At 35.1% G+C, this 19458-nt stretch overlaps 1 protein-coding gene and 1 long non-coding RNA gene across 2 annotated transcripts in view; one reads left to right on the top strand and one right to left on the bottom strand.

Annotated features, from left to right (window-relative positions):
• FSIP2 (fibrous sheath interacting protein 2) overlaps positions 1-19458 on the bottom strand; it is a 94327-nt gene that overhangs the window by 15501 nt on the left and 59368 nt on the right. Inside the window, exons 18-20 of the mRNA XM_030802578.1 lie at positions 8473-17915; positions 3656-4153; positions 2229-2329 (exon numbers count right to left, since the gene is read on the bottom strand). Of these exons, the coding sequence (XP_030658438.1) occupies positions 2229-2329; positions 3656-4153; positions 8473-17915 (10042 nt within the window). The remainder of the gene's footprint in view (positions 1-2228; positions 2330-3655; positions 4154-8472; positions 17916-19458) is intronic.
• The window catches only part of LOC115832335, a 208306-nt gene that overhangs the window by 174017 nt on the left and 14831 nt on the right, over positions 1-19458 (top strand). Inside the window, exon 8 of the long non-coding RNA XR_004027780.1 lies at positions 17461-17529. This is a non-coding gene — a long non-coding RNA (uncharacterized LOC115832335). The remainder of the gene's footprint in view (positions 1-17460; positions 17530-19458) is intronic.

Here is a 19458-nt window from a genome sequence, read left to right as displayed (position 1 = left end):
TTTTATTCTTTCCATTTCAATTTCCCCATTTTTTGTATGCTTAGTAATCTTTTGTTCAAATATGAGTATTTGAAATAATAAAGAAGCCACCTCTTCTAGTTTTTGCTGATTGATGTGGAAAATATTTACTAATTAAATAATTAAATAATTTGAGCCTTGGAAACAGTCCAAAGTGAAGATTTAGTTTTTTTTCAGATCTTTTCTGAGCATGCAGTTTTCAAGCCTATGTTTGCGCTTCCCCAAACTCAGTTTTTCTGAGCTGCTTTTTAAATGATTTAATTTCCCAAAGAGTCACTTCCTGCTCCTTCTTTGGAACTTAGATAATCTGTTGTATCTCTCTCTTACCATAATTTCTTGCCCAAGGTGTTTATGGTTCTGCAGTCCCTCTGTAATTTTCATGCATTATGGCACCTATCCACTACTTTCTGTGGTTTCCAGGCTTAGAACCAAACTATGACACCATTGCCTATCTGAGTTCCTAGTCAGGTGAAACAAAAATAATTTCTTAAGAAAGCCCATAGATAGGTCAGAACAAGATCTACTCTGCTCTTTCCACCAAAGGGAGGAAACTGTAAATTGGGCTCCTTTCTCTTGACTGTGTTATACTATGCTGGGAGGAAGTTGGATCCAAGAGCAAGTTAAACTTCACAGATTTTTTTAAACTATTTTGAATGTGTTTTTTTCCTTTCTCTCTCCCTTCCTCCTTCCCTTTCTTCACCCCTCTCTCCCTCCGCTTCTTCCCTTCCTTTTCTTTTTTCTTTCCTTCTTCCTTTTATTTGTTTCTCTCTCCTCTCTCTCTCGTATAATCTTTTTTCTTTCTGTCTCTTTTCTTTTTCTTTCATCTTCTCTCTCTCTCTGTCTCAGAGTTTCGCTCTGTTACCTAGGCTAAAGTGCAGTGGCAAAATCATAGCTCACTATAACTTTGAACTCCTGAGCTCAAGCAATTCTATCACCTCAGCCTCCTGAGTAGCTAGGACTAGGTGCACATGACCATTCCAGCTAATTTTTTATTATTTTATTTTATTTTAGTAGAGTTAGGGTCTTGCTATGTTGCCCAAGCTGGCTTCAAACTCCTGGCCTCAAGCAATCTTCATGCCTCAGCCTCCCAAAGTGGTGGGATTACAGACGTGAGCCATCATGAGCAGCCAGCTTTTTCTTGATTGAATATTCATTTGGTTGCTGCAGACTGTTGTCCAGAGCTGTTATAAAGTTGTGTTAGTCAGATTGTAGTTGCTTATGTTTTGTTTCCATGGGGAAATCAGAGCCTTGAGCTTCCTGGTATTATCTTGCTCTAAAATGATTTTTATTTAGTATTACTTATGCCTGCTTTTTACTTCACTAATATAACCAATAGAGAGGTTCCAACATTACTAGCTATGTATGTTAAAATAACCTATTATGTAGGAGAAAAGAGACAATGGTGAGCCAAAAACAGATGTCCCAAAATAAGGCCATGTCAAAAAAAAAATGCAATTCCAGCATGCTGAATGAAAAAAAAAATCACTAGATTTTTCTGTGTATAACATGAGTACTTCTCCCCAGATAAAAAAATGTTATCTCTTCCAAGTTGTGTATAATTTTATAAATGCAAGCACAAATTTAGGTATTTTCACTATTCTTGATAGTTATGAATCAGATTTCAAGTCTACAGTGCACTTTGTTCCTCTTTGTCCCCTATAACTGTTACAGTCCATACTTTGCCCCTAGTGTCATCCAAACTTGGATTGTCTTTCACTTATGTATGCTATCCATTCTTAAAGAGCCACGTTAAACTCCATTGCTTTCTACGATGTATCGCTGAATGCTAAAACTTATATTTCTTTCTCAGTCCTTTGGATTCTTCTTATAGGCAATGACAGTAGCTTTCTTAAGAGAGCTAAGCATGTACACTTTTGTACTGATACTGCATATTTCATTTCTGGGCCATTACCTCTCTCTCTCAGGTTAGAAAATACCCTAATACATTAGCAAATACTTTATATAAGACACTGATACACTAGAAACTGGTTTGAAAACTAGGACATAGAGGCCAGGTATCTAAAAATAAAGGAGCAGATAGCAAGAAGTGGCTTTGGAATTATTCACAGTAGGGTGCCACTGAAGGGAAGAAGTTGGGGAAGGTCTGAAGCTAAGTACTTGCTCAATTACAGTTTTGCCAGGGGCCCCATTCTACTCATAAGCTCTACTTTATCAGATTTCTATATTTGTACTGCTTTAATTTCATATACCCAGTAGATGAAATGAGATCTTCTTGGTTGTATGAAGATGAACTCATAATTCTGTGTATGAAGTAATGTGTTGGTTCAGTAACAAGATCCTTTTCTTCCTTCTGGAAAAAGACAAATCAGCTATTACACTAAATGGAGTTTGAGATATACTTTCTTACCTTATGGCATTTTTTGCAGTATAATCTACATTTTAATGGAAAAAAGTTCCAGAGATTAGTTAAAAGATGGGTGGGCCCTTAAATTCTAATTAAAAGGTGTCTTCCAATATAATTAACTTGAAATAGTTCAGTGAAGATTACCTAAATTATGACATTAGATTTTGGACAAATTTTAAACATAAACCTAGAACAATGTCTACAGAGTCGAATTTTCTTCTAAACTTTAAAAATATTTGAAATCATATATTACTGAGTGCAAAAAGAGGAAGAACACAGATACAACTCTGGTCAATTAGGTACCTTGCCAGGTCAATCATCTTAACACATACTTTGATCTATTTGTTGCAAAGTCATGTGTGCTTCTGAATTGACCAGAGTTATATTTATGTTATTTTCTGTGGTTCATCTAAGCTTTTGTGTTAACCTCGGAATCACATCAAATGGATAATCAAGGGAATGGCCTCATCAGAAAATTAAAAGTTGTATATTCTCCAAAAACATGTTATGGTATAGAATTTCATGTACCCAGTAGATGAAAATAATTAAAATTAATTCTAAAATTAATTAGAATTACAGGGCTCATCCATCTTTTAACTAATCTCTGAAACTTTTTTCCATTAAAATGTAGATTATGCTGCAGGACCAAACTCAAAAGGTCATTGAGACCCAGACTATCATTTGAGAGTTTGGAGCCAGCAACAAGAGATGTTTACCATGCCGATAGCAGAGTTTATGGGCTAATTATAAGGGTGATATTTAAAATATATGAATTAACTTGTTAAGGTTGGATAGGTTGGTTATATAACTTACCAAAAGGTCACCTAGCTACTAAGAATTAGGATTCAAACCCAAACAATCTGAATTTCCGTGGATCTTATTTTGTTCCTCCTACCTCAGCCAGTCTTCTGGTGCTATTCTAGTAGCATTAGGCTCTCCACACAAAATGTTCAATGAGTATTTACCAGCCAAAATAAAAAAGGGTGGAAACCAACTGTTTTTAATAATTAGCTTACATTTTTCTTAACTGGTTTCCATTTTCTCTTTTCTTTGGGATTCTAATTAATCTAGTTTTTGCCCTATTACCTGCTTTCCCACAGTTGAGTTTTATAGCTGTACCTGGTAATAATTTCCCTTATTCTGTAAATATCACCAGGCTTGAGATTGAATTCGTTTTAGCATTCTTTTCTGACTAATCAAGGTACATTCTTGGACCAGATTTGTGAAGCTGTCTCCCCTTTCTAGTCACTAACAGTCATGCTTATCACTTACCTTACACTGGGGCTTTTCCTCCCAAGATGAAGAGGCTGTTTCAGGCATCGTCTTTGGTGTGGCCATGTCAAGCTCAGCAACAGCTCTTTTAACATGTGTCTCCTTGGATTCTATTACCTGATTTGAGATTTCTTCAGTACTTTCAATATTTGCACTGGCTGTGGTCTGGCAACATTTACTTAGTGACAAAAATTTTTTCAGGCTGCTCGTGCTTAGTGTTGACTTAGGAGAAACTTTGCTTTGTACTGGCTTCTTGACTTCTTTCACTTGATCTTCAAATACTTTGATGCCTTCTTCTTTTGCAGAAATCTCTGTTAAAACAACTTCATCTTCATCAGAATCTAGTCCCTCTTTTATGTAATTTTCCAAATACACTTGATCAATATCATGAGCTACTAATCGAACAATAAGATCATTTTTACTTTCAACATCTTTTAAGAGCTCCACCTTTGTAATATCAGGCTTTCTTATATTCTGAAATGAATTTCTGGCAATGGCCTGAAATTAAAGGTATAGCAAATATTAAAAGCAAATGCCTAAATCACTTTCCTGTAGTTCAATTATGATGTAGCTATTTTCTTATAATTTCTAGTTTCAATTTAAGTAATATCTTCAAACATCACTTAATTATATATTAGCAATATTTTTAAAAGAAATAAAGACAAATAACAAAAAATTTGTTGGCATGCCATTTTTTTACATTTATTACATACCTTAATCTAATATAACTTACTCCAAAAGTCAGAGCAAGGTTTAGCATAACTAATTTAATTACTTCCTCTTAGTCATGTATCTTGAAAGTTTTGTGACAGAAGTAGACAGGATAACCTATTTTCCAAAATCCTAGGTAAGGAATTATAGAGAAATCTAAATACACATATTTTCAAGAAAAAAGGGCAACATATTCACTGATCTTGATTTTCAAAAGTAATGAATAACCCAAATGATGATTTTAAAATCTTTACTCCCTATTCCTCCACTTTTGATCTTTTGGACATATTTTATAAAAGATTCTTCAAAATATAAATCTCCATGTCTTCTCACTTCCTAAGTTAAATCTCAGTTTCCACTGTCAATGTTAAAGACAGATCAAAGAAAAGACAATTATAATTAAATAACAGAATTTCCCCATTTCTCTAGCTTTTGACCATGCCACAGAATCTCAAAATTAAGTTAATAATCTTAGCTCTCAACCTCCCTTTGTAATATCATAAACCAGTTTTTCAGATAATGGTGCCTCAAAGGAATATCCGCAATAACAAAATATCAGAAGAACCTCTTTAAAAAGTTTTTAAAAATCAATTTTGATTATCTGTGCTATTGGAGGAAAACAGTGGTTTAGAAAATCCAAAATCATTGTATATTTTGGGATATGTTACTACCAGTGGTTTTAGTATGCATATGTCTGGTGTGTTAAGAATCTATGGTACCTTAAAACAGAGGATTAAGTCTTGAGGCAGAACCAACAAGGGTGTAGGATTTCTAACCTAACCTTTCTTTCTCTTCACTGCTGTGTCCTTTTGTTGAAGATAGATAATATTGGTAGCCCGATTGGTGCCAATCACATGCCTTAACTGAGTTCCCCATGTCTGCTTCTTTATTGTTTTATTTTTAGGATGGCTTATTTTTAGGATACAATGGGGACACAGGCATTGGGCAAACATTCATGTTTGAAACGGGAGAAATTGGCCTGATAGAAGGGGCTACAGGCCTCACGAAAGTCCAAAACCCAGTAGTGCAATCATTATATCTTAAAGCTCCAAAATAATTTCCTTAGACTGTATGTCCCACATCTAGGGCACAGTGATGGAAGGGGTGGGGCTCTCAAGGCCTTGGGCAGTCCTGCCCCTGTGGTTTTTGCAGCACTGGTGGATACTCTTAGAGTTTGCTGAGTGCCTGAGGCTTTTCCACGCTGAGGGTGCAGGATGCCAGTGGATCTACCATTCTGAGGTCTGCAGAATGCAGACTCTCTTCCAACAACTGCACTAAGCAGTGCCCCAGTGGAGACTCTGTGTGAGATCTCCAACCTTAACATGCCCTCTCTGCACTGCCCCAGTAGAAGTTCTCTGCAAGGGCTCCACTCCTGCAGCAGGCTTCTGCCTGGGCATGCAGGTTTTTCCATACACCCTCTGAAATCTAGACAGAGGCTGAGAAGTCTCATTTACTCTTTAATTCTGTGTGCCTACAGGCTTAACACCACATAGAAACCACCAAGCTGTAACTGGGCCCCTTTGAGCCACAGCTAGGAAAGTTGCTGTGGGAATGTGAGGAATGTTGTTCTGAGGCTGCAGAGCCCATGAAACCATTCTTCCCTCCTGGGCCTCTGGAACTGAAATCAAACAGAGTGCAGTGAGGGTCTCTGAAATGCTTTTGAAGCTTTTTCTCCATTGTCTTGAATATTAGCACTTAGATCTCTTTCAGTTTTGGAAATTTCTCTAACAACTGGTAGTTTTAAATCCGTCTTGAATTTGTCTCTCGAAAAACAAACAAACAAACAAAGAAACAAATAAACAACATTTTTTTTCTCTGCCACATGGCCAGGTTGATTTTTTTTTTTTTTTTGAGGTGGAGTCTTGCTTTGTCACCCAGGCTGGAGAGCAGTGGCATGATCTTGGCTCACTGCAACCTCTGCCTCCCATGTTCAAGTGATTCTCATGCCTCAGCCTCCAAAGTAGCTGGGACTACAAGCATGTGCCATCATGCCCAGCTAATTTTTGTATTTTTAGTGGAGATGGAGTTGGAGATCATGTTGGCCAGACTGGTCTCAAACTCCTGACCTCAAGTGCCCCACCCACCTTGGCCTCCCAAAGTGCTGGGATTACAGGTGTGAGCCACCATGCTCAGCCAATTTTCCAAACTTTTATGCTCTGCTTCCCTTTTAAATATAAATTTCAAATTTAAGTCATTTCTTTCCTCCTGCATCTGAGAATAGGCTGTTAGAAGCAGCCAGGTCACATCTTGAATGCTTCATTTATGAGAAATTTCTTCTGCCAGCTATCCTAGGTCATCACTCACATGTTCAACCTCTACAGAACTCTAGGGCATGGACACAATGCAGCCAAGCTTTTGCTAAGGCATAACAAAAGTGACCTTTGCTCTAGTTCCCAGTAAATTCCTCATTTCCATCTGAGACCTCATCAGCCTGGACTTCGTTGTCCATATTACCATTGTCCATCAGCCTTTTAGTCACAACCATTTAACCAATCTCTAAGGAGTTCCAAACCCTCCTTAATCTTCCTATCTTCTTCTGAGCATTCTAAACTCTTCTAGCCTCTGTCTGTTAACCAATTCCAAAGGTGCTTCCATATTTTCACATATAACTCCCCACTCCTTGGTACCAATTTTCTGTGTTAGGCCATTCTTCCACTGCTATAAAGAAATTCCTGAGAGTAGGTAATTTATTAAAAAAAAAAAAGAGGGTTAACTGGCTCATGGTTCTGCAGGCTTTACAGGAAGCACAGTGGCATCTGTTTTGGGGAAGGCCTGAGGAAGCTTCCAATCATGACTGAAAGCAAAGTAAGTGCAGGCACATCACAAGGTGAAGGCAGGAGAAAAATAATGTGTATGTGTTGGGCAGGGTGCAAGGGGGTGCCACACACTTTTAAATGACCAGATCTTGCAACAATTCACTATTGCAAAGACAGCACCAAGCCATGAAGGGTCTGTCCCCATGACCCAGACACCTTCCACCAGGATCCACCTCCAGCATTGGGGATTACAATTCAACATGAGATTTGGGCAGGGATAAATATCAAACTATATCAGGGTGTGAAAACTTAAGGCATTAATTAACATGTTTACTAGCCTTGAGATTCAGTTTAGTGGGTTTCAGAAGAGTGCTGAAAAAATTTACTCTAAGCTTATGCTCCAGGAGGCATGGTTCTATAAAACTTTGCTAATTGTCCAGGCTACAGACTACATGCCTAAGCATACTCAGCTCTCCCACAAATGCACGCCATCAGTTAAAGGGATTTTAATAAAAATCAAAATGTCTGATGGATCAGTGCAACCTATCTGTTGGCGAGACAAATCTTTTGTCCTCAGTAGTAGTTTCCTTGTAATAAGGACATTATTTTTGGCAGTTTAAATTCCCAGTTAAAATATTTGGGAGCTGAGTATGGGGTTACAGGGGAGAGTTAGGTCTAGAGCAATAGGGAAGAGGCTCATAAATATAGCAGCAATACTGCAGCTGGGTTTAGAAAAAACAAGTGTGTAAGTGGAAAGAAAATGGGTATATCTTGAAAGGCCAAGCAAATGGGAAAGGCTAATATAATAGAAGTAAAATAGAACAAATGTAATCTAAGAGTTGGCAGTCTAATGTTTGCTGATGAATGTTACTAAAAGAAAATGAGTACTACTCTGGTGCTTTAAATTTGAAAATTAAAACTACTTTAGACTGTTCCATATATCCTGATATTCTTTTAACTGGCCTGTTTGAACACCTTTAGATATCCATAATGAACTAAGGAACTACACAAGTTTGCTTCTTTTAAATATTTAAATGACAATTATAACTTGTGTCAGTCTGGTTTTACTGTGAAGGGTATGTGCTTACAATCTCATTCTGAAAAAATTGTATTCAAAAGGATTGTCTTAGGAAACTAGCCTGAGACTTTTAGAGTGAGCCACAGAACTAACATGACAAATCCTAGTAAATAATAGGACTGTATGGATGAACTGATGCAACTAACTCTCCTATCGGGCTGAGAAACAGCAACAACAATGAATGCATTTCCATATACTTATTTGAGGAAGGAAATCACGAAGAACCATGTCTCACTATTCACTCATTTTCATGCCATTGCCTTTGCACTTACCTCTAAGGGTTTTACATCCAGTCTTCCAGTCTTATCCAATGAAGTGCGTCTGTATCTCTTTCTCTTTTCTAAATCAGGTGATCCTAAGGAGTAATTTCTCCCACTTATTGATGCTCTTCTCAGTTCTTCTATGCTATGTCCAGTTCTTTTCAAACACTCCTGCTTAAGTTTCTCAAGAGGTTGAGTTTTTATAGAAATAACTGCTAAGTGTTCTGAAATAATTTTTGGATCTATTTTGACTGGTTTTTTTCCAACATGTGGAACTATTTTAATTGGAGATTCCTCTTCAGATAAATTTTGATCTAACTTTTCTTGCTCTAATTCAGGAATCACATTAAAAGCATGTTCTTGGGCCTTTCGAACAATTCTATTAATGTCTAGCTCTCCAGAGAGATCAGCATTTGAAATTGTTGAGCTAATTGTATGTAATGGAAAACTTGAAACTCCATCAATAATTAAACTAGCCACTTTTTTAGGAAAGGCTGTGTTTGTATCTTTTATATCATAATAAAGTTCTTTGTTGGTTTCTGATTGTTGCAGTATGTTACTATAAACAGAATCAACAACCTGATAAATCCTTTCTGTATTTTCTGGATTTAAACAGTGCTCTTCAGGATCAGAAGCTATTAGACTAATGCTACTTCTGGAAATTTCAGCTGTTACCGATTTTGACAGTTGAGATGCGATTTTATTTAACTCAGGCTTTGATAAGTTTTTTTCATCTTTGCTTGAGAAACTTGGCAACCTTATTAATTTAGCCAAGATCAAGGCCAACACCTCTTCTAAAAGTTTGGCATCTAATGTCAGACCTTTTCTGGATGAAGACTTTTCCTTAGACTTAAGTTCATCAATAATTTTGATCACTTTTTCCATAATTTTGACAGCTTCCAGAACTAATTCTGAATTTGATACTTCTTCCTCTACTTGAGGTTGAAATTCCGAATTCGAAATTGCATTCACCATTAAAAAGCCTATTGTATCAGAAAGGACATTGCTTTTACCCATTAAATCTTTAAATACAGAAGTATAAGAGCCAGAGTGCTTTAAAACACTGGTATAAATAGAATTAACTATGTTTTCAATAGTTGCATTATCAGCTACAGGCACAGTAGGTGATTCCTTGGTGGGTGGTACAAGTTTAATCTTACTTTTGGAGATAAATTCTTGGACTGAATTTAGTACTTTTGAAGTTATTTTTTGCATATCAGTTTCTAGAGATTTTGTTCTTTCTTTATGCACTTTTGGAAATATAGATAAAAGCTTTGATAAAAATTTCACGGCAATTTCTTCTATTATGTTAAAAGACAGCTTATGAGCATGTGAAGGTTTAGGTAGGGGCACATCAGTAGTTTCGAAAACATGTTTAAGGATCTTTTCAACAATGTTTTCAACTTCCACACACTGATGTGGAGTTAGCTCTCCACAAAAATAGCTCTGAAACTGATTGCTAGCCACTTCTCGTAGAACCAAGTCAACTATGTTTTCTGAAAGGATTTTGCATCCACTGGTTACACAATTTTGTATAATCTCTTGTGATCCAAACTGTGGCAAGAGATTATTATAAACAGACTGAACCACTAATTGAATAATTTCATCATCATCAGATTGTAAGGTTTCTACATACTGTATAGTCATATATTTATCTTGGGAGATCTCTGTTGCAACTGCACTTACTAACTTCATTTGAAGGAAATTCATCTGAAGTTCTGTGAACAAATTGTCCTCAGGTTCTTTTGTTTTTGTGCTGGATATTGAGAAAATTTTGGATAAAAGAGCAGAAATCACATTCTCTAAAAATTTATGAGGTAATATTATTGTACATGGTGGTGAAGTTTGACATTCTTTGCTGGCTGTTTGGGCTAACTTTTGGACCTTTTTAACAACATCCTTAGATTCCAGAGGCAAACATGCTGAAACTGAAACCTCATCACAAAATATCAAGTTAACCTGATGCTGGAAAATTTCATTTATCACTGCACTAGTTAGTCTTCTTGCTAAATTTTCTCCATTACTGTTTGTATTCTTACAAATAGAGTCTTGAGCTCCATATTCATTTAAAATATTACAAACAGAAGAGCGAACAACTTTATTGACCAATGTTTTGTCAATTGATGGTATCTTATCTGAAGAAGGTTTTCTCATCATTTTATGCATAGGTGGCATTTTATCTGCAGATTTTATCTTAATGCTGGATGGTGCTTCATCTGTAGTTGGCTCTTTATACCTTGGAGGTACTTTAGGAACTGAAGACACTTTACCCACAGGGAACTGGTTTCCCTTATCTGGCCTGAAAACCTTAATTTGAGCATCTGAGAACTCGTTTAACAGCGAATTGATGGGTTTCATAGCAGTGTCATAGAGTTTAGCTTGATTTTGCTTATCACTAACATTTTGACATCTATCTTGTATTTGTGTTTCTGGTATAGAAGAAAAGATCAATTGTTTAACCATCTCAGTGATAACATCTTCTAAAAACTTAGTAGGAAAAATTCCAGGTTTACTTTCTTGTTGGTTTTGAGGATCATCTGCTTTACTGGGTTCACTTTTAATCTCCTCTCTTACTTTCTCTTTTTCTCTCTCTTCCTCTTCTTTTTCTTTGGCAGAGATATTTTTGTTAGTTGAGGAGTATAATTTTTTTGTTGAAACAGACTGTGCCGAATCCCTGCTAATCTCTTGAATTACATTTAATACATTATCCCCTGGGGGGCTTTGGTCATAACTGAGTTTTGAATAATATGCTGGTTCTGGAGAAGAAGATAGTTCTAAAACATCTTCATAAATATTTTCAATGACATTTTGAACACGTTCATAATCTGAGTGGTGTTCCTCATCCCTACCTGTTTGTGTTGGAGAGTCTCTTCTCCCCTCATTGCTTGATGTTTGAGTTATTATTTCCAAAGTCTCTGTTGTAGTCCCTAGATTTCTCTTGGACTTCAAGGAGGATAACTGAAAGAGCTTGTCATCTTTTTTAAATGATCTTTCTCTTGCATTGTCAATCTTCTTTTTATAGCCTATTTCAGAATCTGATCCAAGTACTTCCTTCTCATATTCTGTATCATCAATTATTAATGAAAAATGTGTGTATAGCTCATCATCTTTCCCTTTTTTATCTCTTGGAATTAAATTTCTTTTCTTCTCAATTTCATTATTATTAAATGTTTCACTAAAATTTGGCTCCTGAGTATCTTTGCTTTTCACAGTGGTAGTTGAAGTAACTTTTGATACATTCTCACTATGTTTTTGAGTACAAATTCCCACTTTATTTTCATCCACTTCCTTTTTATTTGTACCACCTGTAGCCAACCCTGATGTTAGGTTAATCATGCCGCTTTTCATAATTGCATTTATAGAGCTATGTATTGGATTTTGGATGTCACCTTTTTTCATTGATGTGTCCTTGGTTTTAAAACTTTTCTTTCTATTCACTGTACCTCTATTTATTTCCAAAGTGCTTATCATGTTTTTGCAGTCTGGGATGGAAGAAGTATCTTTATATGATTGATCTGGTAAAGAAAGTTGGTTCTCTTTTGCGCATCTGCTTATTTGTGTAAAGGTGTTTTGTGGTAGGTGTTGAACTCTTTGGGTGATATTATCTGGATTTAGAAATGAAAAGAAGGTGGAAGACCAGTCTCCTGAAAAAAGTGGTTGAATCTTGAATGCAGACATTGCCTTCTGGGTTAGAGCCACAATCATCCCTATAGCAATGTTACTTTCATCACCTTTTTGAATATCATTAGATGTGCATTTTTCTATGAACTGATCATATACAAAATTGGATATTTTATCAACTGTCTCTTTATCAATTGGTGGAAAAGAAAACATTTTTTCAGCATTTGGTAAAACTTTAATTTCACTTTTCTTAAATTCCCTTATCAGAGAATTTGCAAGTTTTAGAGCCAAGCCCATAATATCTAGCTCTGCCATTTCATTTTTCTTAGAATCTTCAGTAATAATGGGTAGAGAACAAAATTTGTGAACAAGGTCAACGATTATGTCTTCCAAAAATGTAGCTGAATAGAGAGAAGGCTGTGTCTTTTCTTTACCAGATTTAGCAAGTTCAGAGACATGGTCATAATCAGATAAGTCACTGAAAGATGATTCTTCACCATATAAAAATGGCTGTAAATGATGATACATGATTTCTTTCATAATAAAACCAGCTAATTTACTTAGGAATAAGAGTCCTTTTTTGTCTGCATCTTTTTGTACTTCAGCTTGGAATTCAGATGTTTTCAAAATATTATTACATATGGAATCGACCAAATTTTCAGTAGGTTCTAACTGCATACTTTCTGCATTATCCTCTGCCATGGAAAGTCGAATCTCATGTTCAGAAATTTCTTTTATAATTTCATCAGTCAATTTTGAAGCTGCATCCAGAAATTCATCATCTGGTGGAAACTCTTTCTCTTTTAGTTCATTTTCAGTGTGAGTTGAAGGGAAGACATGCCCTAGAAGCCTGTAAATCATATCTTCTAAAAGAGAACGAGGCAACACAGTAATATATGATGGCAAGGCATGGCTATCCTTTGTGATTATGTTAAGCACATTTCTGATGATATTATCAGCTTGGGGGTACGAATAAGAAGAAGACTCTAATTCTCCTGAAACTAATGACTGCACTTGATAATCATATATTTCTTCCAATAGCAAATAATATATTTTCCTACCAAAACATATTGTGTCACTTTGTATAACCCTATGTATTTGAATCAGAGATTTATATTGATCTAATACTTTTCCATATACTGAGTTGACTATTTTTTGAACCATTTCTTTGTATCTTTCTGAGAAACACAAATTTTCATCAAAGTTATCTGCAACTAAAATCTCTGATGTGGTGAACTCCAGAACAATTGAATTTACCAATGTTGTAACAATCCTGGTAAGTTTCGGTTTCGCTCTATCTGGGTTTTCAGTAACCAACAGATTATGTGAAAATGCATAAAGAATTTTGCATAAGAGCTCAGAAATTACTTCCTCCAAAAAGACAGATGAGTTCACAATAAAAGATAATTCTCTTTGTTTAGGATCTATTGCTTTCAATTTATAAGTTTGATCAACTTCCGCCAAATGGAGAGTTTTATCTTCAGATAAAAATGATTGAATATGATGGTTAAAGATTTCTTTTATTATAAAACTCGCAATTTTTGAAACAGGTATGTCACTTATGCTCTTTTTATCTTTTGTAATGGACTGGTATGTATTTGAATGAGAAAGATCAGCATAAATGGAATCAACCATAGACTGGATATCTTTTGCTGAAATCATACTCTGTTTTTTATTTCCATATTTAATAATACATATTTCATGTTTTGAAATTATTGACATAATTTCATTTATCAGTTTTATCACTGTATTACTTAAGTCTGATTTTGTAGTATCTGACTGCTCTGCACTGGTATTCAATGGACTTATCTGAGATGTAAGCTGAGTAACTATTTTTTCCAAATGACTATGTGATAACATAGTGGTATACATTGTTGAAGCTTGTCTTTGGAATCTTGATTTACTTATATCATATTGAACTCTTTTTATTAAAACATTTGCACTGAGTTTGGAACGTGACTTAAAAGGCAGATTTGCTATAAGATCTGGATGAATTTGGAAATCAAAAATTTCAGCCAGGATGATATTAGTTATTCTTGCAGCCAATGTCTTTGTGTCATTTAGAAAATCTTTATTAGGCACGACTTCCATTTCATATTCTTGCAAAACTTTGCTGTACGCCATGTCAACAATTGTTTTGACTACATCCCTATCCACTGGAGGTAAACACAGTCTTTCCTCAGTATTATCTATAATGCTAACTTGGGCTTTTGAGAATTCTCCTGTAATCAAATGTATTAGTTCTTCAGCTTTCTCAAACAGTTCATCTTCTGAATCTCTTATGGATTTTGTTTGTACAATGCCTACTACCCTGTGGAATATTTTTCTTAAAACCCCAGAGATTACATCTTCCAAGAATGTTGAAGAGTAAACACTGGTATAAAATAACTGCCTTCTCTCATCATCAAAATATGTGTCTGATGAAGATAATGATTTTCCACTCACAAATGGCTGAAGATGTTTTTGACAGATATGTTTAATGATGAAACCTGCTATTCTATCAATAAGAACATCATTACTGCTTGCGATATTTTGCACAGCTGATTCTTGAGAACCAGAGGTTTGCACAACATTTTCAAATACTGAATCAACAAGGTGCTGAATATCATCTTCTGAATAAATAAATTTGGTTTCTTCTTCCTGTTTTGAAAATCGAATTTCATGTTGGGAAACTTTCATCCTAATATCAGTAATTAGGTTTGAAGCAATGTCATTGAAATTCACTCTTGATATATCTTTTTGGGTTTCTCTGTTTAGAACCAGGCTAGATGTAGAAGAAAATAATTTAGATAATAGTACTCTGATCATATCTTCTAAAAATGTGTATGGCAGCAAGGTGTTATATAGAGGTACACTCTGGCTTGGCTCAGTAGATTTACTGATGTTACTAAGAATGTCCTGAACAATATTCTCAGCCACTGAATTAGAATAGGTAGAAGCTGAAAAATCCCCAGAAAACAGTGGATGAAGAAGGTAATCTGAAATAGCTGCTACAATTAAATTGGTAATATTTTCCACAAAAATGCCACTGTCTTCAGACTCTTTATCAACAGCAAGGTCTAGCCCATGCTGCTTTAAAGCATTTCTATAAACTGAGGTGACAAGTTCATCCACAATATCTGTATTGAAAGAAGAGAAAGACTGTTCTTTGTCATCACAGAGAATGTGAATTTTAGCTTTATTGAAATGCCTGTTTATGGAGTTTACTATTCTTTGGGTCATGTTTTTCAACTCAATTTCAGTGTTACGCTTTGGGCTGAAAATCTTTGACAAAACTCTGGCAACAATCTCCCTTACAAATGAATCAGGGTGAATATCTAAGGGTGATTGCTTCTGAGGTCTGTGTGACTCTATCACTTCACTCAGAACCTGTTTAACAATAGTAGACACTGGATCCAGTGGAGTCCTTGGATGACATAAAACCTCTCCACTCAAAAATGGTTGAAGATGATTTTCAATAATCTCTTGGATGATAAAGCTGGCTATCTGGTCAACCATAACTGGGCTTCGGCTTACTATACTTTTTTGTATTGAAACAAGAGAGTCAGACATTTGCAAAATATTACAATAAACAGAATCAACCATCTTTTGGAGGTTTTTTCCAGTATATAGATATTGATTATCATATACAGTGAACCAGATTTTATGTTTTGAAATGGCTGACATAACCTTATTTATTATACAAGTGGACATTTCATTAAAATCAGAACTCATTAAATAGTTTTTTCCTAAAGAGGAACATGTAATGGGTGGAGGAATTAGCTGAGATAAAAGCCTTCTTATGACATCTTCTAAAAATGAATGTGATAACATGGTACTATAGTCTGATGAAGACCTGGGTAGAGAAGTAAATTCTGTTAGGTTACTTTGAAGCTTTTGCAATATAATTTCAGGTTTGAGAGGGTAATATGAATGGGGTATGAGATGTTCCTTGAAGCAAGATGGCAGTTTGTAGTCTAAAATCTCTAACAATATGCCATTTGTTATTTGTTCTGCTATTGAGGCATTGTTGTATACCAAATTATTACCACAGGCCACTTTTAATTCATACTGCTGTAAAACATCATAATAAACTGAGTCAACAATTTTGCTAACAGTTTCTGTATGAACTGGTGGAAAACACAGCCTTTCTTCAGCATTCCGTAGAACAGTGACTTGAGCATTATTAAATTCATTCACTACATTGTTGACAAATAATGTATTCATCTCATTGAGCCAGGACACAGTGATGTTTTTATTTTTGCCCCGCAATGACATAGAGAGATGAAAAAACAATTCTGAAATTATTCCTTCCAAAAATGTGGCTGAATAAACACCAGCATATATACCTTCCTGATGTAGCTTATTATGAATGGCTACCTTATCCATTGCCTTTGTTCTGTGTCTTTCAAGAGGTGACACAGAAGAGGATTTTACTGCACAATGCTTATCAAATGGTGCTTGTATTTTGGAGCTAACCACAGTGCGATTATTCAGGGATACTGTCAAAGAATTACTATCATAGCTCCTGAGTTCTAAAGAACTTTTACTTTGTCCTAATTCTATTAATTCTGACTTTCTTGCTTTTGTGAAACTAGACTGTATTTCTCTTGTTCTATAGTTCAAATGCTCATTTGCAAAAGGTAGACTTTTCGGAGCTTGTTGTATACTGTGAGATAATTTGTCCGTCAATGATTTAACCAAGCTGTGGGAAATAATAGTAAGCACAGAGTCTGGTGTCAATAAGTCTTGATCAATTTCTGCCCCATTCTCCAAAAGGTCTGACATGTAATCTACTTGAAGGCATTCACAGTCCATTCCTCCCTTACGATAATCAGATTTTCCATCTTCTACACTTTGAAGCATTTTTAAAAGTTGACATTCTTCTGCTGATGTTTCCTCTGAAACAGAACCTTTATCAAGAAAAGCAGTGCTTGTGCATTCTTCCAAAAGTATTCTGATAAGTTTCTCACATACAACATTGAGAAGAAAAACTGATTTTGAGGACAGCTGTAGGTTATTGCTAAGTATGCTATTAGGTTGTTCATTATTTGAGGAGTAGAAAAATGTTCTTTGTATTTTACCAGAATCCATACCCCTATCTAGGCATTCATCTGGTGAAAATAAATCTGAAACAATATTAAAAACTTTATTGACTACTTCTTTGGATTCACTTGTTTTTAGGTTACCAACCAGGCTGTTTAACTTACATGCATGATAACTTAATTTATTTTTTTGAAAAAGTTGATCAATTTGTTGACTAGAGAATTGCCAGTCTCTGGGGCTTGCCTGTCTATTGATTTTGTTGCAAACGGGTACACTATTATTTCTATGCATAGAAAATGATTTGTTTCTTTCACTGCTTTCAAAGTGATAATCTACTTCTATTTCTTTGGACAGTACATGAATCACTCCTACTAAGAGATCCTGAAAGAGGTCATCAAAGCCACCAGAAACTATTCCTGGACAGTAAATGTATTTTGTTGGTATGGAAACCATTTTCTGTGCAATGTCAGCCTGTATAATTTTATTATTAAGAAGAATTTTGATAATGATTTCAGAAATACATAAAGCAAGTTCTCCAATGGAAATTGACCTGCTCTCAAACACTTGAGAATGAATTGAAATAATCTTGCTAAATGTTGCTTCTTGAATTTCCCATGCTTTCTCTTTTTCTCTACCTTTTTTGGTGCCATCAGAAATGCTTGAAGTTAAATGGTAAAGTACTGACTCAGTGAGATGTTTACAACATTGATAAATTGAAGAATCATCGTATTTGTTTCTTAGGAGCTGTTTTGATTCATATTTTTTCCTTGACCATGTAGAAACAGTAGACATCTTTTCCTCACTAAAAACTTAAAAAAGAAAACATTGTAATTTTAGCATGGATTAAAGAAAATATAGAAAATTCAATATATTTGTAATTATTATTTACATATATATTCAATATATTTGTAATTATTTACATAATATATTTCACCCTTTGAGCAACTCACTAAAGAAAAATCTAAACAAAAAAAGAAATTAGATTTTCCTCAAACATTTATTTCTCACCTTGTAAAATCTTAATTTTAGCCAATAAATTCAGAATATAGCACCCCAAAATTCAGTCCTCTAAGTCAAATGCTGATGTCTGCCTTGGTTGGATGGTTATAAACTCTAAGAAGCTGGAAAGCTTGGGGCAGAGAAATAATTTCCAGGTTTAGCGATGCATTCTACCATGTCTCCAGTGATATCTAGAGGTGCCATATAATTATTTTAAAATATCTTTAGATAAAACATTTAATGTTATGCTATGTTTTACTTTTAGGACATTAAGGAGTTGTGTCGCAATATCAAGTTGACTAAAATAAAAGTGTGGCAACTCCAGAAAAGCTAGTAATAGATTGCAATAGCAGTAGTACTTTAGCCCCTAGATTACAGTTTGTCACAAAGAAGGAAGGTTGGCCCAGCCAGGTGAAGAATTCTATATTTGTTTTGTCCAAAATTCTATTTGTTACAAATCATTACCTACTTGCAATGGCCAACTTCTGGGTGTGGCAGCTAAGAGCAACACAGTTTTTTTCCTCAGAACCTAATTATATATTATATAGCTTCACATGTTATCAGGCAAGACTCTATGCAGACAGAAGACTTTAAGCTGAGCTTTGACTGCTACACAGGTTTTGGCCATGTCAAGATAAAGGGAATGAGGAAAGGGTATTCCTAGTGGAAGAAGGAACACGAGCAAAGTCACTGGAAGATCTTGGAGATGTCTGAGAATAGGAATATAGAATTGATAGAGCCAAGTATCAATGTGATGAAATCATGGATCTTCTCTTGCTTGTTTTGCTTTTGTTTATTTTTCTAAAATCAATTAAGTCATGCCTGGAGTAAGTCTATTTAAGAGTCTATAGTTGTAGCTACATTACTGTCCATCTTGGAAGAATACTGGTTTTAAGGATGGAAAATAACCTCCTCGTGCAGGTGGGTAGGACTGCTAATATCTCCAATTAGAATGATGTGTGAGTGATGTATCTGGACTGGTGATGTAGCAAGTAATTATTGGTAACTGAAACTACTGACCTAGATCTGGGGTAGTATAGTAATATTAAACTGAATTTTATTAATTGTCAATAATCAACAGTTTTTGATATACAAAATGACTATTACATGTTGTTTCAACGAATATATACACATGAGCATACTTAGAAAGATAATGCAAATATAATCCCTGTAATGATACAGTTGGAGTATTATACCTAGAAGGAATTTAAGTCAGAATACTGGAATGCAAATAAAACAAGACATTTAATTCTACTGTTCTTTTAAACTTTGAATAATAATAACAAAGCCTTCAAGAATACAAAAATTAAATGGCTTTTAATCAGTTAACTGCGCATCCCATGTGATTATAAA

Source organism: Nomascus leucogenys, chromosome 22a (genome assembly GCF_006542625.1).
Source record: "Nomascus leucogenys isolate Asia chromosome 22a, Asia_NLE_v1, whole genome shotgun sequence".
In the NCBI taxonomy this organism is placed as follows: domain Eukaryota; kingdom Metazoa; phylum Chordata; class Mammalia; order Primates; family Hylobatidae; genus Nomascus; species Nomascus leucogenys.
This window is presented reverse-complemented; position numbering and strand designations above follow the sequence as displayed.